The following is a 23565-nucleotide window of genomic DNA, read 5'->3' as shown; positions in this document are numbered from 1 at the left end:
GTACACAAACTACAATCACTTGCGTTGAGTACGATGCTCTCCTAAGGAGTGGGTCCTTAGGTGGCTGTAGATTGTACGTTCTCCCCATGACCATGTGGGTTGGTCTGGGTGTGTTCCAGTTTCCTCCCACATCACAAAGATGTACGGATAGGGTCAGGGAGTTGAAGGCACCGGGAGTGTGATGATACCTGCAGGCCTCCCAGCACAATCCTCACTGATTTGACATGCTTTGATGCTTGCATGAAACTAAAGCTACTCTTCAAACCCTCAGCTCAGTTGTCCAACACAGCCTTCACAAAGATCCATTTTTAATTCCCGCATTGCTCCAGGGATTAGCTCCGAAAAGGAGGGCTGGAAACTTTGCAGCAGCAACACATATAGCAATAAAGATACAAAAACTTTACCTTAATGGGCTTCTGCATATCACCGTTACAGAGACTCTGCAAGGACACTGAGAAGGTCTTCCAGTTGGGATTCAGGTTATTCTTAATAACCTGTGGGCAGCAAACAGAGAAAGGGAGAGAATATTGTTAGAACACAACTGGCTTGCACTTTCTTTATTGCAACAAACCACAACTAACTTCCAAAACATCTCACAATTACTGAGTAATTACAGCGGCATGCGAAAGTCTGAGCACCTCGGTCAAAATTTCTGTTACTATGAATAGCTAAGTGAGTAAAAGATGACCTGATTTCCAAAAGGCATAAAGTTGATGACACATCTTTTTAATATTTTAAGCAAGATTACTTTTTTAATTCCATCTTTTACAATTTCAAAATAACAAAAAAGGAAAAGCTCCTGAAGCAAAAGTTTGGGCATCCTGCAAGGTCAGTACTTAGTAACACCCCCTTTGCCAAGTATCACAGCTTGTAAACGTTTTCTGTAGCCAGTTAAGGGTCTTTCAATTCTTGTTTAGGGGATTTTCACCCATCCTTTCTTGCCAAAGGCTTCTAGTTCTGTGAGATTCTTGAGCTGTCTTGCATGCACTGTTCTTTGGATGTCTCTCTACAGATTTTAAATGATGTTTAGGTCGGGGGACTGTGAGGGCCATGGCAAAACCTTCAGCTTGCGCCTCATGTGGTAGTCCATTGTGGATATTGAGGTGTGTTTAGGATCATTATCCTGTTGTAGAAGCCATCCTCTTTTCATCTTCAGCCTTTTTGCAGACGGTGTGATGTTTGCTTCCAGAATGTGCTGGTATTTAATTGAATTCATTCTTTCCTCTACCAGTGAAATGCTCCCCGTGCCACTGGCTGCAACACAAGCCCAAAGCATGAATGATCCACCCACGTGCTTAACAGTTGGAGAGGTGTTCTTTTCATGAAATTCTGCACCCTTTTTTCTCCAAACGTACCTTTGCTCACTGCGGCCATAAAGTTCTATTTTATTTTCATCAGTCCACAGGACTTTTTTCCAAAATAGATCAAGCTTGTTTAGATGGTAATTTGCAAACTCATGACGCTGAATTTTGTGGTGAGGACGCAGGAAAGGTTTTCTTCTGATGACTCTTCCATGAAGGTCATATTTGTGCAGGTGTCGCTGCACAGTAGAACAGTGCACCACCACTCCAGAGTCTGCTAAATCTTCCTGAAGGTCTTTTGCAGTCAAATGGGGATTTTGATTTGCCCTTCTAGCTATTCTATGAGCAGTTCTTTCGGAAAGTTTTCTTGGTCTTCCAGACCTCAACTTGACCTCCACCGTTCCTGTTAACTGTCATTTCTTAATTACATTAAGAACTGAGGAAACGGCTACCTGAAAACACTTTGCCTTCTTATAGCCTTCTACTGCTTTGTGGGCATCATTTATTTTAATTTTCAGAGTGCTAAGCAGCTGCTTAGAGGAGCTCATGGCTGGTGATTGTTGGGACAAGGTTTGAGGAGTCAGGGTATTTATAAAGCTTTCAAATTTGCATCACCTGGCCTTTCCTAATGATGACTATGAACAAGCCATAGCCCTAACAAGCTAATGAAGGTCTGAGACCTTGGTAAAAGTTACCCGAGAGCTCAAATTTCTTGGGGTGCCCAAACTTCTGCATGGTGCTCCTTTCCTTTCTTTCCCCCCACTCTAAAATTGTACAAAGGAAAGATAAGACACTTATCTTGCTTAAAATGTTGAAAAGAATGTTTCATCTTTAACATCATGACTTTTGGAGAACAGTTCATCTTCTACTCACTTAACTATTCACAGTAACAGAAATTTTGACCAGGGGTGCCCAGATTTTTGCACGCCACTGTATTTAATCAGTGCCACTCCCCTGTTCTCTCACCACAGCCCTGCACATTACTCCTTCAATTTATTCCTGAGTTACTGAAGTGGCTTCCATTACATTTCCAAAGAGGAATTCCAGATCCCAGCAACCTGCTGCATCAAATAAATTCTTAAACTTGCTTCCTGCTCCTTGAATCCTGCCCTCTGGTTGCTGATATTCCTGCCAGTACAAAATGCTTGTCTTTGCTTTAATTAAAACCATTGTCATGCTCAACAGTTCTATCAAATCTCCCAGAACCCTTCCCCACGGAGAACAGCCTCAACTTCTCCATTTAACTGTCCCTCACCCCAGGACTATTTTAATAAATTATTTTATTTAATTTTATTTAGAGAAACAGCAGTTAAATGCCCATGTAGCCCAATTACACCCATGGGACCAATTAGCCTCCTAGCCAGTAGGTCTTTGGAACGTGGGAGGAAACATGGAAGGGAAATGAGCCCCAGTTGTTGGCACTGTAATAGTGTTTAGCTCATCTCTGTGCTACTGTGGCACCGTTTGATAATGACATTTCCTCTAACATGTTTCCTATAGACTCACACTGTCACTAACCCTAGAGCAACCCGCATAACTTAGTGGGTCCAAGGTTTAGTGTGACCTTCCCACTTACACAGCATCAGGCAGCCTACGGAACCACAGTAACCAGGGTCGTAGTCACACTCTCTCAGCATCTGGGTATCGGTGGCAGGACTGAAATGGTCTACATCCCTCCTATCTCTGCCTATCTCGTAATAATTGCTATTGCATCTGCTTATCATGCAGTGTGTTCCAGGCACTCACCTCCCTAAATCTCACCCCAAACCCTCTAGTATTTCATATTTCAAGTTTCATATTTTCAAGCTCATTGAAACAATGTTCTTCCAGACCAAGGTGCACAACACAGTACCTACACTGTAACCCACTCATTATAAAGTAATATTACAAGTAACTTAACAAATAATAGGGTGCATTTATGACAGGTTAAAAAGTAAACACTATTGGTGCTTCATACATGATGAGATCTGGGTGGTGGCTCACAGTCCTGGGGGAAGAAGCTGCTTCCCCTCCTAACAGTTCTTGTCCCAATGCTATGGCACCCCTTGCCTGATGGTATGGGGTCAGAGATTGTTGGTTGGATGGGAGGGATCACTGACAATGTTAATGATACATTTCTACCTTGGCAAAAATGCCATCCACCCCATCGATGTCTCTTAGAATTTTGTTCATTTCTATCAGGTCAGACCTCAGATTCTGCTAATTCAGAGAAAACAATCCAAGTTTGGACAAGTTCTCCTTAATTAATATACTGCAACCTAGGAAACAGACAGGTGAACCAATTTTACTCCCTTTCCCAAGCCTCCGCATCCATTCCGTAATGGAATGACCAGAAAGGCACACAGAACTCCAAAATGTGGCCTAATCAAAGTTATATACATCTGCAATGTGACTCCCCAACTTTACATTCAATAGCATGATCAATGAAGGCAAGCATCTTTATTCCCTCCCCCTCTTGTATGGATGCTCTCAGGGAGCGATGAACTTGCACCCTCCATCCCTCCCTCCTTTGGATCCTCCCACTTACTGTACACGTTCCTCTTGCATTTGAGTGTCCAACATACAACACCTCACACATTCCCAAATTAAATGCCATCTGCCATTTCTCTGCCCAAATTTTCAACTGATCTCTAGCCTGTGGTAAACTTTGACGAGTTTCCTTGTTATCCATAACTCCATCAATGTTCACACCATCTACAAACTTATCCATCAGTCTGCCTACATACTCAGCAGATCATTTATCTATTAAACACATCTCACAGATCACCATGGGATACAGAGTTGTAAATCAGGGAAACTCCCTCCACCAATAGCCTGGAATCTGTGACCATGTCAATTGTGGACCCAATTTGTCAACTCTCTGCGAATCCCATGTAGTGTTCTGGACCAGCCTATTACAAAGTTCTTGTCAAATGTTTTAGTGACATCCATGTAAACAATCTTCACTGTGTTAGCCTCACCTTTGTCACCCCCTCAAAAAAAGATTAATCAAGTTTGAGAATCAGGACCTTGCCTGCACAAAGCCATGGTGACCATTCTCAATAAGTCCATGCTTTTCCAAATGCAAGTAAATTCCATCCCAAGAACCCTCTCTAATAAATTCTCTTCACTGACGCAAGGCTCACTGGTCATTAACTTCTTGAACTGTTCCAGTTGCTCTTCTTAAGCAAAGGAACGATGTTGGCTATTCTGCTGTATGATGGGCTGAGTGGCCTCTCTGTAATCAACACTATGTTAAACAGAGGCTATCACAGAAAATCAACCGCTTCACATGGGAAAAATAACAATGCCATCTGCTTGAAGTCCACAAACAGAAAATACATAGAATACATTTGTTGAGGGAGGCATTCTCACCAATGCTCATGCTCCCCAGCCTCCACCCCCTCTGGATTCCTGAGTGACTCTACCTCTGAACGGTAGGCTAGCTGCCATTTGTCACCATCTCCTTGTCGGTACAGCTCCATAAATGGATCCGATTTCCCCATAAAATCCTTTTAAACAAAAGGAAAAAGTCTTGTTAACTAAGATTAAGCACATATAAAACTAAAAACTTTCTGTTGCATGAATTGCTCTTAGTGGGCTTGAACCACCTTCTTGAAGCATTGTGGTGCTTCTGGTGAAGGTGTTCCCACAGTGCTTTCGGGGAAAGAGTTCCACAGTTTAAATCTAGTGAAATGACTGCAAGACAGGGTAGTGGGTGATTTGGGGAGAAAACGTGGGCATGTTGAGAGTTCCACACAGCTCCCATCTCTTGCCTTTCCAGCTAGCAAGCTTGCAATGTGCCACCGCAAAAGTCTTGACGAGGTGACATAAATAGTGAGTCGACTGTTAAAGTGATGCATGAGAAACACTGGAGGAACACAGCAGCAAACACAAGGAAATTCAAACAACACACACAAAATGCTGGTGGAACACAGCAGGTCAGTCAGCATCTATAGGGAGAAGCACTGTCGACGTTTCGGGCCAAGACCCTTCGTCAGGACACAGCAGGCCAGGCAGCATCTATAGGGAGAAGCACTGTCGACGTTTCGGGCCGAGACCCTTCGTCAGGACACAGCAGGTCAGTCAGCATCTGTGGAAGAAAATGGGCAGCTGACGTATGGAAGAATGAAGGGTCTCAGCCTGAAACGTCAAGTGTCTGTTTCCCTCTGTACATGCTAACAGACCCAAGTTCATCCAGCACACTTGTCCAGGCTTTCAAGCATCTGCCATCCCGAGTCACTACAGCAGAGTTCCCAACCTGGGGTCCACGGACCCCTTGCTTAATGGTATTGCCCCATGGTATTATAAAAAAGGTTGGGAACCCCTGCCCTACAGTGAAATTTGGTTTGATTTTATCAGATTTTTCTCATCAATTCCGTTTTTAATGGTTTAGGTTTACCTTGGTTCAGGAGAGCAGAGGAAGATGTTTTTTCATTCAGGCATTCAGTCAGATTGAGGCAAGTCAGCGATGAAACACTGGACACTGTACACAGACTACACTCTCCCCACTACACCAACTGCAAGGTTTGTCCCCAAGCATGCCCACAAATGGAGATAGTTACTGTACTGCAAATCCGTAACCTGGACGAAGTGGATTGGGAACTTGCAAATAATTACGAACAGTAAAGAGGGAGGTTTTCATTGCCAAAATCTCAAGTAAAGATCTCTGATTTTCGAAAAGGGGTCGACTACTGCAAATTGAAGGGCAGCTCAAGCTTGCCAGGCTCTGATTCCCAGAGATTCTGTAGCTATTGCTGACAGAAGACTACAACCACAACTGCCAGGCAGAGTCAGGTAGTCAGAGAGGACAACCAGGCTGGACTTAACTTCCTGCTTCGTGCTGTAACTGTCCAGATTTACAAATGGCTGTGCCACTGTTGAGACTTGGAAACTTTTAAAAACCAACAGAAGCCAGCTAAAAAAGCCATATGGAGAGAATAAATGAAATATGAAGGTAAGGTAACCAGTAAAACCAAGAGGATACCATGTTTTTGTTTCCAGATATATAAAGAGTAAAAGAGAAGCAAGAGTGGAAATCAAACCAGTGGAAAATGCCACTGGAAAGGTAATTAGAAGAATGAGGGGGAGATCTTATTGAAACCTATCGAATATTGAAAAGTCTTAGAGCAAATATAGAGAGGATACTTCCTATGGTTGGGGAGTCTAGGACCAGAGGGCATTACCTCAGAATACTGCCTTGAGAACAGCAATAAGGAGGAATTTCTTTAATTAGAGAATAGAGAATCCGTGGAATTCGTTGCCACAGACAATGTGGAGGCCAAATCACTGGGTATATTTAATGCGGAGGTTGATAGGTTCTTGATTGGTAAGGGCATCAAAGGTTAAGGGAGAAGGCAGATGAACAGTTTTGAAAGGGACAAACCAGACTGGCAGAGCAGACTCGATGGGCCAAATGGCCTAGTTCTGTTCTCGTTCCTTATGGTTTTATAGACAGCACTGATGTTATCCAAGGTGTGAAGACATGCACAACAACATCCAGTACATGGTCCAGGGTCCTGGGACAACACTGACCATACGCTCATTACCTGAGCCACTGTTTAACCCCTCTCCAAACACTGAAAGATGCCCTCCCATTGGTCAGCACCTTATTTTCCAGGTTCCTGGCCTCCAGCTGCAGAACTGCTGATCTTTTATCGTTCATCTCTTCGGCTACAATCTGAACACAAGGGTTAAAAAACAAAGTTTACATCAGAATACAAATTCTTATCAAATTTCACAGGATTCTCTAAAACAGTTTTCTTCAGGGAGTTACTTGGAAAACCCAGGGTCAGCAGCAAATACTTCCAATGCACAGCCTACACATATTAGATACAGAGTAAAGCTCCTTCCAGACTGAAATATGAACAGCTTCTCCAAAGGACCTGAAGCATTGAGTCTGTTTCTCTTTCACAGACGTAGAGACCTGCAGGACAGAAAGCCATGCCAACAGTAATCCCATCTACAAGCATTAGGACCTTATCCTTGCATGCCTTGCCTATTGCAGTGTCTGCCTAAATGCCTCTTCAAACTTGCATATGTCAGGGGTTCCCAATCTTTTTTATGCCACAGACTCCTACCATTAACTGAGGAGTCTTAGAACCACGGTTGGGAATCACTGGTATATGTATACAATTCCACCACTTCCTCTGGCAGCAAGCTCCAGGTATCAACCTCTGTGCTAAAAAAGACATCGCCTCAGACCCCTTCTAAGACTCCTCCTCCTCACGGTAAACCTGTGCCCAGTTGTTTTGGTACTCGTGCCACGGGAAGCAAGCTCTATCCATACTTGACGTGCATCTGCCAGGTCATCCTTCTGCCTCCCTTGCTCCCGGGAAGATGAACCCAGCTTATCCAGTCTCTCCTCGCAACTAATGTCTCCAGCCTCTGCAACATCCGCTTCAGTGCCTTCATATCCATCCAGTGAGCACAGCCATCTGACCTGTCATTTGGACAGTTCCATCATTGCTGCCGAGTCTATATATATTCTATGCCCCGATCCACAAGTGCAATCTCCTTCGCCACTCTACTGCTCGTGCTGAAACTTTCAACAAACTACGGACTTAAACCCCACTCTCCTTCTGTTCTTCAGCATTCGTTAATGTTCCCCCATTTACTGTACACATCCTACTCCACCCAGCTTTCTAAAATGCAACATCTTCATAGAAACATAGAAAACCTACAGCACAATACAGGCCCTTCAGCCCACAATGCTGTGCCGAGCACGTACTTACGAGGGGTGATTGATAAGTCCGTGGCCTAAGGCAGAAAGAGTCGATTTTAGAAAACCAAGCACATTTATTTTTCGACATAGTCCCCTCCTACATTTACACACTTGGTCCAGCGGTCGTTGCATACAGATCCCTTTTCTGTAGAACTGGTCCACAGCAGGGATAAGTTTGTGGCCTAAGGTAGAAGGAGATGAGTTATACAGTTCTCGTTACATGCACACGCGGTTCAACTCTGAGTTAATAACTCATCTCCTTCTACCTTAGGCCATGAACTTATCAATCAGTCCATGCTGTGGATCACTTCTGGAGGTCCAAGACGCTGACTTCTACAAAGAAGGGATCCATATGCTCCACGACCGCTGGACTAAATGTGTAAATATAGGAAAAATAAATATGCTAGGTTTTCTAAAATTGACTCCTTGACTTCCGGTAAGATGGCGATTGCTTAGCTGCTCCGAACTTTTGTTCCGTTATTTTTGCTATCTTTGCACTAAATGTCTCCTTTTTTTAAACCTTAATTAGGAACTTTATTTGGTTTCTTTTACTTGCCTGTGAACACATCTACCTTACAATGTCTAGCAAGAGTTCTAAAACTGGGAGAAAGGAAGTTCCAGCTCTGCCGGCAGAGACCCTCGCTGCGCTGGAACAACACCGAGACGATATTTTAAAGGAATTTAGAACCGCTTTCAAACAGCTGGAAGCCAAACTGGATCGGATCAACGATAGAGTGGACGAACATGCTGAACACTTATCTCGCATCGATTCGACTTCTGAAAATTTAGAAAATCGTGTTCGATACTTGGAGACTCTCTGTTCCAGCCTAGAAGAAAAAAATAATAAACTCCTTTCCAAAATGGTCGATCTTGAAAATCAGAGCAGACGTTGTAACCTTCGAATTCTTGGGTTGCCAGAGGCCACCGAACGGGGATCAACTATGAAGTTTTTCGCTGAGTTTCTCTGTGAGATATTCAGGAAAGATTTGCTTCCGAACCTGCCTGAGCTCGAAAGGGCACACTGGGTCTACGCTCCCCCCGGAATTCTGGGCTCCCGCCCGCGACCGGTAATTTTGTGCTTCCATCAATACCAGGTAAAACACCATCTGATTATGGAGGCACGTCACAGAGGTACTTTTACTTTCCAAAATACAATCATTCGCTTTGTGGAAGATTTTGCACCCCAGACCTTAAAGATGCGCGCTGAGTTTAAAGGCGTAATGAAAGTGCTTTTTGATCATGGTTTTAAACCCTCTCTTCGCACCCCTGCCGATTTACGAATCACGCTTAATACTGGAAAATATAAATGGTTTAAATCAGTGAGGGAGGCTGAGGCATTTGTTGCAAGTCTTCCGGCTATCCACCCATCTTCGGAACCCGATCGGACTTCCTAAAATTGTGGATAAGTACTTCTCGTAGTAAAATTATTTTTCCCGGACTCAGACTTTACTTGAATCACTCAGACACTATTTATTGAAACTCTAAGGGCTGTTGACAATCTCTCCCTGGATTTGGTGTGTCTTTTTTAAATAGACATTCTGTGCTTAATGTTTCCCTATGGACGTTTAAATAGTACTTGTGTAATCTATTTTATTCTTGTATAACTTTATAGATAAAATTGACTAACTTGTTTTGGAGGTTTGAAGTCTTTATTGAAGGCCTCCCTGTTTGTTGGTTCACAGTTTAACTGCTGATTATTTTTTATTTTTTTATTTATTATTTTTTTTTCACCTTTTTTTTAATCTTTGATTTTTTTCCTCTCTGTAAATGGTTGATAAGTACTCTTCTTGAATCTATAATTTTCCCCTTCCTCCCTTTTTTTTCCCCTTTCTCTTACTTTATTCTTCCATAATTTTTTGCGGATAGGTTAGTTTTGGTTTTCTTCCGATTTTCTCTGTATTAAGTTTTATATTTCTGCAGAAGATGTTCCAATTTGTAGTTATGTTTTCTAGTGCATAAACTAGTTACTATTTGCTATAGTATTTATACAGAACTGCTGTTAATGACACAGATCTGGAAGTTATATTTGGGTTAATTTTGTTGGTAGAGCTAGCTGCTGTTTTTGGTAGCCGTCTAGTTTTGAATTGTGTGGGTGGGGTGGGTTTTCCAGTTCCAACGTCACTCACTGTATTTATTGTTTGTCTTTATTGCTCAGGACATGTTTATGTTTTGATGTTTACATTTCTGCTCCCAGACTGTTATTGTATTGTTTGACTTTTTATATGTCTGCTGCCTTTTATGCATTAGTAATTGATAATGGCTAGTGCACTTAAATGCGTGAGCTGGAATGTAAGGGGATTGAATCACCCTGTTAAAAGGAGAAAGGTATTCTCACATATTAAACAACTCAAAGCTGACATTGCTTTCCTTCAAGAAACTCATATTCGTTGTTTTGATAACTCCCGGCTTCTGTCAAAGTGGGCGGGTCAGCATTTTCATTCATCCTTTGCCGCTAAAGCTAGGGCAGTCTCCATTCTTATTAACTCAAATATTCCTTTTGAACTCCATAATAAAATATCTGATACAAATGGCCGTTTTATTATTGTTTCTGGTAAACTATACAACACTGAAGTTGTACTAGCAAACCTGTATGCCCCCAACTTTGATGATGTTAACTTTTTTGAACGTTTTTTTTCCTCACTACCAGACTTAAACTCATACTCTCTTATATTGGGTGGTGACTTCAACTGTTGGTTAGATCCTAATCTGGATCGATCGTCCTCTGTTACCAGATCACCTACTAAATCTGCCTTAACTATCCAATCGTTTCTCTCTAATTTTGGTGTCTCTGATATATGGTGTTTCCTTCATCCTACTGAGAGAGATTATTCTTTTTTTTTCCACATGTTCACCATACCTTCACTAGAATTGACTATTTCTTACTCGATAACCAACTTATTCCATTGGCCTACTCTTGTGACTTTCAGAGTATACTGATTTCTGACCATGCCCCAATTACTCTCTCACTGAACTTTCCTGGTCTCCCTCAGAGGAATAAACACTGGCGGTTTGATTCAACTTTATTATCAGATGATGATTTTTTAAAATTTATTAAGGATCAGATAACCTTTTATTTTAAACACTAATACATCACCTGAAGTGTCATCCCAGATTGTCTGGGATGCCATGAAAGCATATCTGAGGGGTCAAATAATCTCTTACACAGCAAATCTCAACAGAAGATCCTGTGCAGATCGATTAGACCTTATTAACCAGATTAAAGAATTGGATCAACTATCTGCTCAAACTAAGAACCCTGAATTATACAAGAAGCGTGTTGAACTCCAAACTAAATTTAATCTTCTGTCTACTCAACCTGTCAAACGCCAACTTCTTGAAAGCAAGAGTCGCTTTTACATTTATGGGGATAAATCTGGTAAATTTCTAGCCAATCAGCTGAGGCGTTCCAAAGCCAAACAACATATTACAAAGATCCGGAAGGAGAACGGAGACTTTACATTGGATCAGTTAGAAATTAATGACACATTTAAAATTGACTCCTTCTACTTTAGGCCATGAACTTATCAATCACCCCTCGTACTTTAGAAATTACTTAGGGTTATTCACAGCCCTTTATTTTTCTAACTTTCTCACACTTACTATGATCAACTTCCATAAACTGATGTATATCCTGCCATACCCAGACACAGTCTTCACTATCCACATCAACTGTCTCACTGCCCACAAATTTACTGATCACACCTCCTGCAATCAAGATTTTTAATTGGCATGAGTGTAAAGAACAAAGTGACTGCTGCTCTGGATCTGATGCAGCAAAATAAAATAAATCACAATAAGCATAAAGAGCATAATAAAACACAATTAATACCAATGTAAAAGCAATCCTCTGAAACACAATGTAAAAGTAACTGCTATACGTTGACCGGTTGTGTGTACATAAACTGCCGCCAGCTCGTGTGTATGTAGTGGTGGTGAGGGACAGTGGAATGGATCAATGGCTGGAGCTGTTGATCAGTTAATACCTCACTTCAATTACTTTTTATTTAGAGATACAGCTTGGAACAGGTCTTACCAGTGCCACCCAGCAACCCTAACCTAATAACAGGACAATTTACAATGATCAATTAACCTACTAACGAGTACATCTTTGGAGTGGGGGAGGAAACCCATGGGTTCCTGAAAAGAGATGCACAAGCTTTCTTACAGAGGACACTGGAATTGAACTCCAAAGACCAACATCCCGAGCCGTAATAGGGTCGTGCTAACTACCATGTTACCGTGGCATGGTCAGTATTCCACAGGCACCATCTGAATTTCAGTGTTTCCAGCATTTCCTGCAGTTTGTAATTCACCTTTAGGGGAGGAACAGTATGGGTTGCCTATAGAGAAAAGCTCTCCCTCAAATGTCCCAAAACTGCTGGAGGAAAACCTCCGAGATGAAAGATTTTTCTCATGCCTTAGATTTCTAGTTCATTTTGTGTGATTGGCTAACTAGATTTTACCCTTTATTATAATGTAATTGAAACTGGATTCACTCCTGAATCACAATAGGAGATATCAACCTTTTGATTTTAGGTAACTTACTGAATTATCTGATTTCCATTTTATGCCAACAGCAACACAAAGCCACTTGAGTCAATATGAACAAGTTGAATTGGAATTCATCACCACTGACAGCTATGGAAGCCAAGTCATCTGGTATATTTAAAGTGGAGGTTGATAGGTTCTTGATTAGATTGTATAATGGTTACTTTCTTTGTGGTTTGAACTTTCTCATGCTTGCCTGTATTTTACACAAGTATCTATGTATATACAGTGTCCCCTAATGATTATAGTTCCTCATATTATTCTGCAAACTTCTTGGACATTGCATTATTTGAATAGGGGCTATCTGATTGATTAACTCATCTACAAATTTGAAAATGAAATATGTTTTCTATGGTGTAAGAGTCACTACTAGGCTACTGTTTCCAGTTCCTTTGTTCCCTTAATGCTTAATAAACTTGTTGCTTTACAATAGTTTTTATGCCTCATTCTTGGCTTTTGAAAGAACCTCAGATTCCAGCAAGTTCTTTGATTAGTCAAGACATCAAAGGTTACAGGGAGAAGGCAGAAGAATGGACGTTGAGAGGGATAATGAATCAGCCATGATGGAATGGCTGAGCAGACTTGATGGGCTGAATGGCTTAATTCTGCTCATATGTCTTACGGTCTTGGTCTGAAGTCTGAAATTTCCCTGACCTTGGGAAAGACAGAAAATGAGTGAATGGTGTGTAGGGGTGGTGTAGGTTGCAAGAACAGTGTAATTTTACTTACAGTGATGCTCCCTTTACCAGCCAGCTTTCCTTTCTTCAACTCAAGAGGTCGAGTGAATGTTTTACTTGAGACAATCTGTAAAAATTAGGAAGATGTTTAATAGACTGGCCAACTTATCAACCCTAAACCCAGTCCCTAGAGCTGTGCATCAGGACAACCCTATAGTCATGCTTCCTTAACATTCTTGTAGCAATCTCACTGACACAAGCTCTTAACATGGCCCTTCAAACATTTGATTTTTCTGATAAATGAAACAATGTTCTTCCCTTTTCATATACTTTGTTTGGTTGCTTTCCTCCTGGATCATCCTCATTGATCAGTTACAATTTATAATCCACTGTGTCAAATGGCTGCTGTGACACGTCTAGCGTGGTAGTGTAGTGGGTAGTGCTCGTCACTCTCAGCTTTCAATGCTGGCTAGCAGTCTTGCGAAAAGGAGAGCTGAATGCCCAAGTCTCACCTTGCCTCTCCTCGCTGGCGACACACAGAAACTGAACTAAGGCTGGACTACAGAGGACAGGGAGGAGGTCTGGCCCCTGCACACACAGCACGCAGGACTACCAGCATGGGGATTGCCCCGGTGATTGTGAACCAGATCCCCAGTTATGGGTAAATAGCACTACTGCCTTGCTGGGGGCCTCGGGAGAGACGACAGCTACAGGAGTAAACCCAGACAGAGTGGAGCCCCCGAGGAGGCTGGACATCACTGAACGTCCTTCCTGCAGCCAAGATGGTGCCAAGTGTATTGCTTTGCTTTCCTTTGGACTACAGTACACTGGTGAGGCCGAGAGGGGGGTCTTGACAAATGGGAATCCCAGGATCTCCATACCTTCCGCCTAGGCTTGTGCCCTGGAGAGGTCACTCCAGTGCCAAACTCCCCATTGTCCAATAATCGACTTGTCCCTTGCTTCTACTCTGCTCCCCCCACCCACCAGAAATGATGGAAATATTCTGTCATTTAAAAACCATCCTCTGGATTTCTCTGCTCCCAAGGGAACAGACACAGCACTTCAAATCTCATCTGCCATCCTAACATTACCTAGCAAAGCGATCCTTCTTACTGGACTGCTGGAGACAGAACATTGACTTCTCCAACACTCAGCTTCAACTTATTAACGTAAAACACTAAAGCACAGTGTACACAATGTTGTGCTAAGCTGTTAACCTACTTTAAGATCAATATCATCCAGAGATTTGCAACCCAGGGTCCACAGACCCCTCGGTTAATGGTAAGGCTCCATGGCTTGAAAGATTGGGAACTGTTGATCTAACCTTTCCCTTCCACATAGGTCTCTATTTTTCTATCATTTATCTGCCCATCTAAGGTTTTATTTTAAAATGTCCCTCTGTATCTGTGTCTACCACAACACCAGCAGTGAGTTCCATGTAACCACCATTGTGTAAAAATACCTAGCTCTGACATCCGCCCTACATTTTCCTTAATATAATGGCCCCTCATCGTAGAGGAGTAACAAATATTTACTGCATGTTGACTCTCCACCCTCGGCCCGGAGGAACCATACAAGAAATGGGAACTGAGAGGTGCCAGGTGCCAAGCCCGACACCGCACCTGGCCAATCCCAGCGGAGCTTCCTCACAAGGAGCAGGACCAGGTAGCCTTAACAGTGCAATACCCAGAGCAAGTCACCTGTCCCAGGGTACATTCCACTCCTCCCAGATAGTCATCGTCGTTCAGGGCAGAGGATTTATTGTCAATATCATAAATGCCGAATTTCAGTTTCTGCACGCGCTCGAAGAAATAATCCACCTCCAGCTTCTTGGCAAATTCAGGTTTCTGGCAGTTCTTCACCCTTTCAGTTCGGTCCAACTGTTGGGAGGAGAAAAAAGTTATTAAAAATTAGCTTTAGTAGATTCAGTTAGTTTTATTTGTCACATGTATATCAACATAGTGAAGTGTGTTGTTTGCATCAATAACCAAGTCTGAGGACTGTGCTGGGGGCAGCTCACAAGTGTCACCATGCTTGCAGTACCAACGTAGCATGCCCACCTATTACTAACCCTAACCTGTAGGTCTTTCGAATGTGGGAGGAAACTGGAGCACCTGGAGGAAATCCCCACACAGTCATGGTGAGGATGTACAAACTCCTTACAGACAGCGGCAGAGAACAAACCGCAATTGCTGATGCTGTAGAGCGCTACTAACTGCTAACGTGCCACCCTTAACAATACTTACAAGTTTTCCAATATATCCTCGTTATAAAGACGCCACTTTGCAGATTTATTCTGGATTAAGAGGGATTCAAGTCATTTTTGTCTTGTCAGGAACTCTCCATTCTGTCTCACACCTGCAAATTGCGGTAAAATTACAGCAGAATAACCAAACTGCAGCACCTCAATATGGTCCAAAAGGATAAGAATTCTTACTTTTATTCCTTTTGAACTACACTTCAGTGCTTGACTGATCGTCTTACAGATCTTATTAACCCTTTCCAAAATGCTGGTCCACACTTCTGCTTTATAGCAGGGAGGGGTTAACATCCTCTAACACCAATGGAGTCGCTCTTGATTGAGACCAAGTGCCTGAGAGTCTACTCACCCCCTCCCCCCAATTTCCATTAGATTTCAGCTTATAGTTCAAGTGCCCATTTTTGTCCATATAAAACTTGCAACGATTTCTAGAATGGGCATTATCCGTTCCACTCACGAGTCCAAGTATCTAAGTGAAGGAGCAATGCTCATAGGTAGACCAATTGCAGAATAATTACCACAGTTGTGTTCAAAAACTCTAACACTTAATGAATTGCTTTTAAACTGCAGCCATTATTGATGTTTAAGAATGTACTCCAGTCAATTTACAAACTCACGCAGAACACCATTCAGCAAATTACGACAGCAAGCAGATCACTGTGTCAGTTGGCCTGTTTTGATGTACAATCATTAACTAGTCCAGATTGCCCATCACCCCCTTGCACACGTCATACACTGCCAGCTTCATTAGCAAACTTTTCATTTGGAGTTTCTACAAAGACATCCACATTCAGCACCTTTGAGTCTGCTCTGCCATTCCATCATAGCTGATTTTATTATCCCTCTCAATCCCATTCTCCTATCATCTCCCTGCAACCTTTGACGCCCTGACTAATCAAGAATCTATCAACCTTCACTTTAAATAAGCCCAATGACTCTGTTATAATGAATTCCATGGATTCACCACCTCTGGCTAAAGAAATTCCTCTTCATCTCTGTTCTAAAGGAGATTGTGCCCTCTGATGCTCGACTCCTCAGCTCTAGGAAGATAGAAAGGAATGTAAGATTGAGCTCTGTGTAACTACTTGTTACGTATCCCATAACTGGGCGTCTTACCAGCAAAGATAGAAGTGTCCGTTGGAGTCTGATGGTACTATTTTCAACAGTGTTTATTAGTAAAATATACAAAACAACATCAATGCAAATATACAGATAATACACATTAGCAATACTAAACCCAGAAGTGCTCTATCGTTGTCTAGGGGATAAGGAATTGTCACATGGAAATATAACGTTCTGTTCATGCAGGCTGAGGTAGTTGTTGGGAGAGGGGGAGAGGGGGAGAGGGGGAGAGGGGGAGAGGGGGAGAGGGGGAGAGGGGGAGAGGGGGAGAGGGGGAGAGGGGGAGAGGGGGAGAGGGGGAGAGGGGGAGAGGGGGAGAGGGGGAGAGGGGGAGAGGGGGAGAGGGGGAGAGGGGGAGAGGGGGAGAGGGGGAGAGGGGGAGAGGGGGAGAGGGGGAGAGGGGGAGAGGGGGAGAGGGGGAGAGGGGGAGAGGGGGAGAGGGGGAGAGGGGGAGAGGGGGAGAGGGGGAGAGGGGGAGAGGGGGAGAGGGGAAGAGGGGGGAGAGGGGGGAGAGGGGGAGAGGGGGAGAGGGGGAGAGATGTTGTTGTGGTCATTCAAGTATGACCCCTCTGTCCTTTAGCTAGACCATTCTTCTGTGGTGGATCACCCAGGCAAGGGTGGACACACACACAAGCCCCCACCGGCCTCGCTATAAACATTGTGAGTGAAATTGAGCGATCCTTCATTCGGTCTCCGATGCCCCACACTGTCTCGTGTGTTTCTGCTGCTCACTAGTGTATCTCCTGGTGTGTCTGAGGGGTGTCACCCCAGACCTCACTTTTATCCCCACTCACGGGGTCTCAGGTGTCAATCAGATTTGAATGACTTAACCCATCAAACCAGCCCACTCTGGCTGTCCCAAGGAATTTTAATGAGCAGGATGGTACCACATAAACAGCCCTCTCCGCAGCCATAAGTCTTTCGGGAGTCATAACATGGTGGATAAACATAACTCTCTCTCAGGCTGTTATCTCGCCCTTGTCTGAAGCAAATGTTCCAGTCCCAGTATGTTTTTGTTCCATCTCTTTCTCTCTCATGAGCAGCGTGGTAACAGTAACAGTTTGTGATTCTCCCAGGGGAGGGGGACATGGGCAACTCTGCACCCTTCTGCCCATCAGAGTTGTTCATCCTTTGTAACATACTGAAAATAGTTCTCTTGTCACTGAAACCCTTGTTGACTTGGAAGATGTGTTGGTACAATGTAAAGCCATAACCCAACGGCAGCTAGTCCAAACATATTGATACCTGTCAGAGGTGCTAGGGGCCTTGGCTCAGGTAGCAGGACTCTACTGTAAACTACTACCCTTTGCTTTCAATCCTGGATCCACCTTGCCACTTTGATTCCATGGATTTACTTTTTGATCCAGTCTACTAAGCAAGGTTTTGTTAAGACTTCATTAAGGTCTCCATTTATAAATTGGCAGATGACACTGTGTTGGTCAAAATCTCCGATGGAGATAAGGAAATGAACAGGAATTCCAACAGATTGGCTGGTTGTGTAGTGTTGCAATAACAAGATTGCACACAACATCAGTCACACCAAGGAACTGATTGTGGACTTCAGGATGGGGAAGTTAAGAAAACACATACCAGTCTTCATCAAGAGAGTTAGTGGTGGAAAGGGTGTGCACTTCAAGTTCCTGGGCATCAGCACCTCCCAGGATCTGTCCTGGGCCCAATACAGTAATATCACCATGAAGAAGACATGCCAGAGGCTCTTTGTTAGGTGCTTGAGGAGATGCATCATGTCACCAGACCTTTACAAATTCTTATTGATGTACAGTGGAGAACAAGGACTGGCTGCATCACAGCCTGGTACAGAGGCTCCAATGCAGAGGTTTGTAGACTCAGTCAGTTCCGTCACGTGCACGAGCCTCCCCACCATCTATTCCCCCAGGATATCTTCAAGAGGTGGTGCCTCAAGGTGACACCATCCATCAAGGACCCTCAGTATCTGGAACTCACCCTCTTCCCATTACTACCATCAGGGGTACAGGAGCCTGAAGACAAAAAACACCCAACAATTCAGGAACAGCTTCTTCCCGTTTGCCATTAGACATCTGAATAGTCCAATGGTCCATGAACACCAATTCCATTTTTTGCAATATTTATTTTTCTAATTTATAGCAATTTTGTCTTTACACTGTTCTGCTGCAATAAAACAAATTTCATGTCATGCAAGCTAGTGATAATAAAGCTGATTCTGAAAAAAAAATCTTTACACGCTGCCTGAAACAACATTACCTCCATCCAGTGGTCATCAGCCCCGGTGTTCTGAAGTAAGACACACAGAGGATCAGACTTTGAACCAACATCTTTGTCCATCAAATTCTCACAGGAAATGGTCAACTGCACTTTTGTCACACACTGCGCCATCTGGAAAAGATAAAAGTTCCATGTACTCAAAGCATTTTCTTTACAGGGCATACAGTCACATGGTCAATTCCCTCACTGGGCCCATTCACCCTGTTGGCAATGCACACCCGCAGATAAGATTCAGATCTGTTTATTGCCATTCTTCAGTACTCAAGCGTAAAGGAGAACAAAGTTATTTTTACTGAGGATCTAATACAGCATAAAAAAACCAAACACAATAAATATAAAACCCGGAGAATCGTCAGATTAAAAATTGGGTGAGGTGCACTTTGTATTGTTTCCTGCAGATGAGTGAAAAGAATGGGCAAAGCAATTGCCTGAAAATGCCAGCCTGTCACTTTTTATTGTTTAGCCCTAAACTGTAGCCACATCAGTTATTTTGCAATCTGACAAATAAATCAGCTCTGTTCAGAGAATTAAGGAAAGGAATTTCATCTGAGCAGCAGAATTACACAAAAACAAAAGATTCCACAGATGCTGGAAATCCAGAGCAACCCACATAATACTGGTGAAACTCAGCAGATCAGGCAGCATCTATGCAGAGGATTTAACGGTCTGCAACTCTTCATGTGTGATACTAACTCGGCTCCTCATTAATGCTCACTTCAAAGACACAGCAGAAACTTTGTTCAGTTCCACAGGAGATCCATCTAACTCAGCTCCAGAACATGAATCATCAAAATGCCCCAGGCAACAGTGACTGGTTACCAACACCCAACTGTTACACATGCAGACCAACTCGATAAACCTTCAAAGGAAAATTAATTATGTAACTCTTCATGTAGACAGTACATTCATTTGCTAAAATTTCTCTTTGGGTGCATCTCAGCTTGCTGGTGTAGTTTATCGCATCCACAGCCACTTACAGCTCATGTTCACATTGAACAAAGTACTCCTTCCAAAATGTCTGCCATGCTTTCTCCTCAATGAGAGCATGAATAATTTACTGGTTGTATTGGAAAGTGATTTTCTTCACAAAATATCATGAAGATATTGCAACACTCACCCTAAGACTGGAGAACATTACCTCCCGAGTCCAAGCTTTATTGTGTAAGGTGATTAAAGGAGAGGTAAGATGAAAGAGGCAGTGCTTAAGAGCCTGAATGACCATCGTTTTCCTTCTTCAAACAATTCAAGAACCCGCAGTAATTCAGGGAACCAAACACAGTGCTGGATTGGACTGTATAATTGTTATTTTCCTTGTTTAACTTTCTTCACCCACAGCCATCTCTGGTCATGACTTCCACAGATTCATCACCCTCTGGCTAAAGAATTTCTTTCTCATCTCTGTTCTAAAAGGAGGTCCCTCTGTCCCAAACTTGCCCACTAATGGAGCATCTCTCCACATTCACACACCTGCAGATTTGCTAATCATATACCCTTCAGGCAACTTAGACACCAATAGGCAATATACTCCACCCAGCTGATGGGTTAGAGGGGGAAATGTGGTTCTTCTGAAGGGCTTGAATGGTCAGCAAGTCAAATCACTTTGGACTTCAACAAAGATATTCAAATGTATATAACACCACCATGGTTCTTAAAGATGGCAATGCAGGCAAGAGGCAATACCCCCAGACTCCAAGGAACGGCAACACACTAAAAATCTGTTTTCCAAAATCTTTGACATCTTGGACAAAGCCAGAGGGAAAAAAAGTATCTGCTGATGAATTTGCTCCAGAATGGAAGTGCGAGTCGGAGCTGCTACCTTCGCCACCGCTGCCATGGTTGGATGTGACATCTACAAAGACTCCCGCAAACACACACAAAATGCTGAAGGAACTCAGCAGGTCAGACAGTTATGTACAGAGGAGGCAACGATTCGGGTCGAGAGCTTTCATCAATTACTCGCCCAGGCCTCACCGGACAGGAGCCGCTTCCCAATTTGGAAGGTATCGCAGTTATTTCAGGACGAGCCCCTCCACCCCGGCCACAGCACCGCAGGAGTACTGTACTGTCCTCCACTTCCACCACACGGAAGTGCAGCGGGCGGGGGCGCTCACCCTCCTCCCGAACACAAATGGGGAGGGGCAAAATTGCTGAATTTACAAACAGGCCCCTATTCCGAGAACTAAAAAACTCTCCTCTTGTACACTGGACACGATGTGAATGACCTGGATAGATTTCAGTGTCCAGAAACATGGGAAATGCTCTGTTTTTACTGAAGCAAGACAGAGTTACAGCAGTGGCTCTGGACTGAGGGTACGGTGCTACACCTTTACCGTGTCATACTGTCCCCCCCCCCCCACCATATTACAATGTAAAGCTACAACTAGTGCAACAGGCTAACAGAAGCATATTCACCTCGCTCTCGCCCTTCCTCAAATTCCAGCAGCCGCTTTCGTTGCTGTCGACCAGCTCCAACCGAGTTATACCCGCCTCCTGCAATGATTGGCTAACTGTTTGCACCCGTGTAGGTTATTGGACCACGCTGTTGTCAATCACAAAGCAACGCACACATCTGATGAATGGAACTAATTTCCGCCTTGCCGGGCCAGGGCGGGGAGAGAGCGCAGCGCTCAGATCATTACTGCAAAGCCAGCGCCCAACGCAGGCCCCAAACACAACCGAATTATGACGGGCCTAACTGTCTCACAGCTAACTTTCTCGTTAGTTTTCTCTGGAAACTATACTTCCTGCAACAAAACCAAAACCAACAACTTGCTCTACAGACAATTTCGCCGAAATTTGTAATCAGATTCTTAAGTAACTTCCAGGTTATGCAATATCATAGTTCCCCTGAAAGCAATAACCTACCAGACAGTATCAAAGTAAACTTATTATCAAAGTGCAGTCACCATATACAATCCCGAGATTCATTTTTGTGCTGACATTCACAGTAAACACAAGAAACGCCAACAGAATAGATTGCAGTCAAAAGTATGGACAAACAATGACAACAAAAGACAACAGTGCAAATACAAAAATAATAATAAATAAACGAAAATATTGAGAACATGAGATGAAGAGTCCTTGAAGATGAGTCCATAGGTTGTAGGAACAGTTCAGTGTTGGGGTGAGTGAAGCTATTCTCTCTGATTCAAGAGCCTAATGTTCATGCAGACATTCCCAAACTGGGGTCCACGGGCCCCATACTTAATGATACTGGTCCACGGCAAAAGGGCTTTACCCATGATGGACTGGGCCATATACACTTCTTTTTGTAGGGATTTTCCTTGAACATGGTGCAGTGCACTGACTTGAATCAATCCCATAGCCACTCTGCCTTCTGCAACCACCCTTTTGTTGTCCTTCTCTCTGCAGCCTTGTTCTTTAGCTTCTACCTGTCTGCAGGTCGGACAACCAAGTGATGAGGTTTCCTGAAGTGTGGAATGGTAGGTAATCCTGATTGTGGTATAGCAGTGGTCAAGTGTTGGGACCCCTGGTGCTACAGATTTTATGTTGATGGTAGCTTACCATTATGACATTCTTGTCTGCACTTTATCAGATAGTCAGTCTTCTCTAGTCCTTCCAACATGTTCATTCCTAGAAACTTAACCTCAGTACCACTATAAACAAGGGCATGTGCATCACGTCCCCTTCCTGAATTCAATGACCAATTCTTTTCACCTGCTAACCTTAAGGAAAAGCTTGTTGTCATGACACCGTATCTCTGCACTCCACCTCCTTCCTGTCCTCTGATTTATTGTTATTTGAGATACAGTTCATTGAGGAAGGGTATCATTTGCAAACTTGTAGATGGAGTTGGAGCCGAACCTGGCCACACAGTCATGAGTGCATCGGGCGCTAAGGATATAACCTTGTGGAGCACCAGTGTTGAGAATAATTACAGCAGAGATGTTGCTGCCTATTTTTACTGACTGTGGTTTGTTGGAAATCAAGGCTGCAATTGCAAAGGGGACGTGTTAAGCTCCAGGTTTAGGAGTTTGGAGGTGAGTTAGCTTGGAATTACAGCATTGAAGACAGCAGTAATCAATAGACAGGTGTCTTTACTGTGCCCAGAACAAGTATAGGGCCTGGGAGATGGCATCTTACAGCTGTTTCAGTGGTAGGCCAACTGCGGTGAGTTAAAGTTGGCTGGGAGGCTGCACTTACTGTGTGCCATGGCCAGCTTCCCTTGGCACTTAATGATAGTGGATGGCAAAGACACCAGGCAATAGTCATTATAGCACATTACCAATGCTCCCTCTATTTTTTAAAGCTGCATGGACCAACTACTGTGCTGGCAAGACATTTTTACATTGCTTGAAAACTGTGGCAAAAGAAGGCTACGTGCATGGGGGTATTTCAGTTGGGAACACTGCACATTACCTTAGGATGATAGTGGTCTTCTTAAAGAAGGTTGAAGCTCAGGGATTTGGAAGTGTTCAACAGTGGAATAGAAACTGGCCTTCTGGTTTATACTTTCAGCCTTTTGTACCTTCTTTCCAATGGGGGTGGGACAGAAGACCAACTGGCCTCATTCTGCTCCTATGTCTTATGGTCTCAGAGAGAGTGTGGGTGGGGCCGTGGCATTTCTGAGACAGTGATAATTGAAGACAAAGTCCATGGAGGGGAGGCTAGTTTCTGTGATGTGCTGAGCTGTGTCCACAACTCTGCAAGTCTCAAGCAGAGAGTTAC

General features: G+C 43.4%; 1 protein-coding gene across 8 annotated transcripts in view; it reads right to left on the bottom strand.

Moving 5' to 3' along the window:
- The window catches only part of cpne1 (copine I), an 85480-nt gene that overhangs the window by 20627 nt on the left and 41288 nt on the right, over positions 1–23565 (bottom strand). For 7 of the 8 annotated variants that reach the window (XR_009514167.1, XR_009514166.1, XM_059981060.1 and 4 more), the window contains 6 exons: positions 18856–18987; positions 14930–15109; positions 13282–13356; positions 6889–6960; positions 4709–4792; positions 405–494 (listed from right to left, as the gene is read on the bottom strand). Coding sequence is in view for 6 of the 8 variants with exons in the window: in XM_059981060.1 (XP_059837043.1) it covers positions 405–494; positions 4709–4792; positions 6889–6960; positions 13282–13356; positions 14930–15109; positions 18856–18987 (633 nt within the window). In the remaining 2 variants the exon portion in view is untranslated. Of the gene's footprint in view, positions 1–404; positions 495–4708; positions 4793–6888; positions 6961–13281; positions 13357–14929; positions 15110–18855; positions 18988–21288; positions 21381–23565 lie in introns of those variants that run through there. The other variant, XM_059981061.1, reaches the window with a different exon arrangement.

The sequence above is a fragment of the Hypanus sabinus genome, chromosome 9 (genome assembly GCF_030144855.1).
Source record: "Hypanus sabinus isolate sHypSab1 chromosome 9, sHypSab1.hap1, whole genome shotgun sequence".
Taxonomy (NCBI): domain Eukaryota; kingdom Metazoa; phylum Chordata; class Chondrichthyes; order Myliobatiformes; family Dasyatidae; genus Hypanus; species Hypanus sabinus.
The sequence above is the reverse complement of the archived record's forward strand: the minus strand, read 5'-3'. Positions and strand labels throughout refer to the sequence as shown.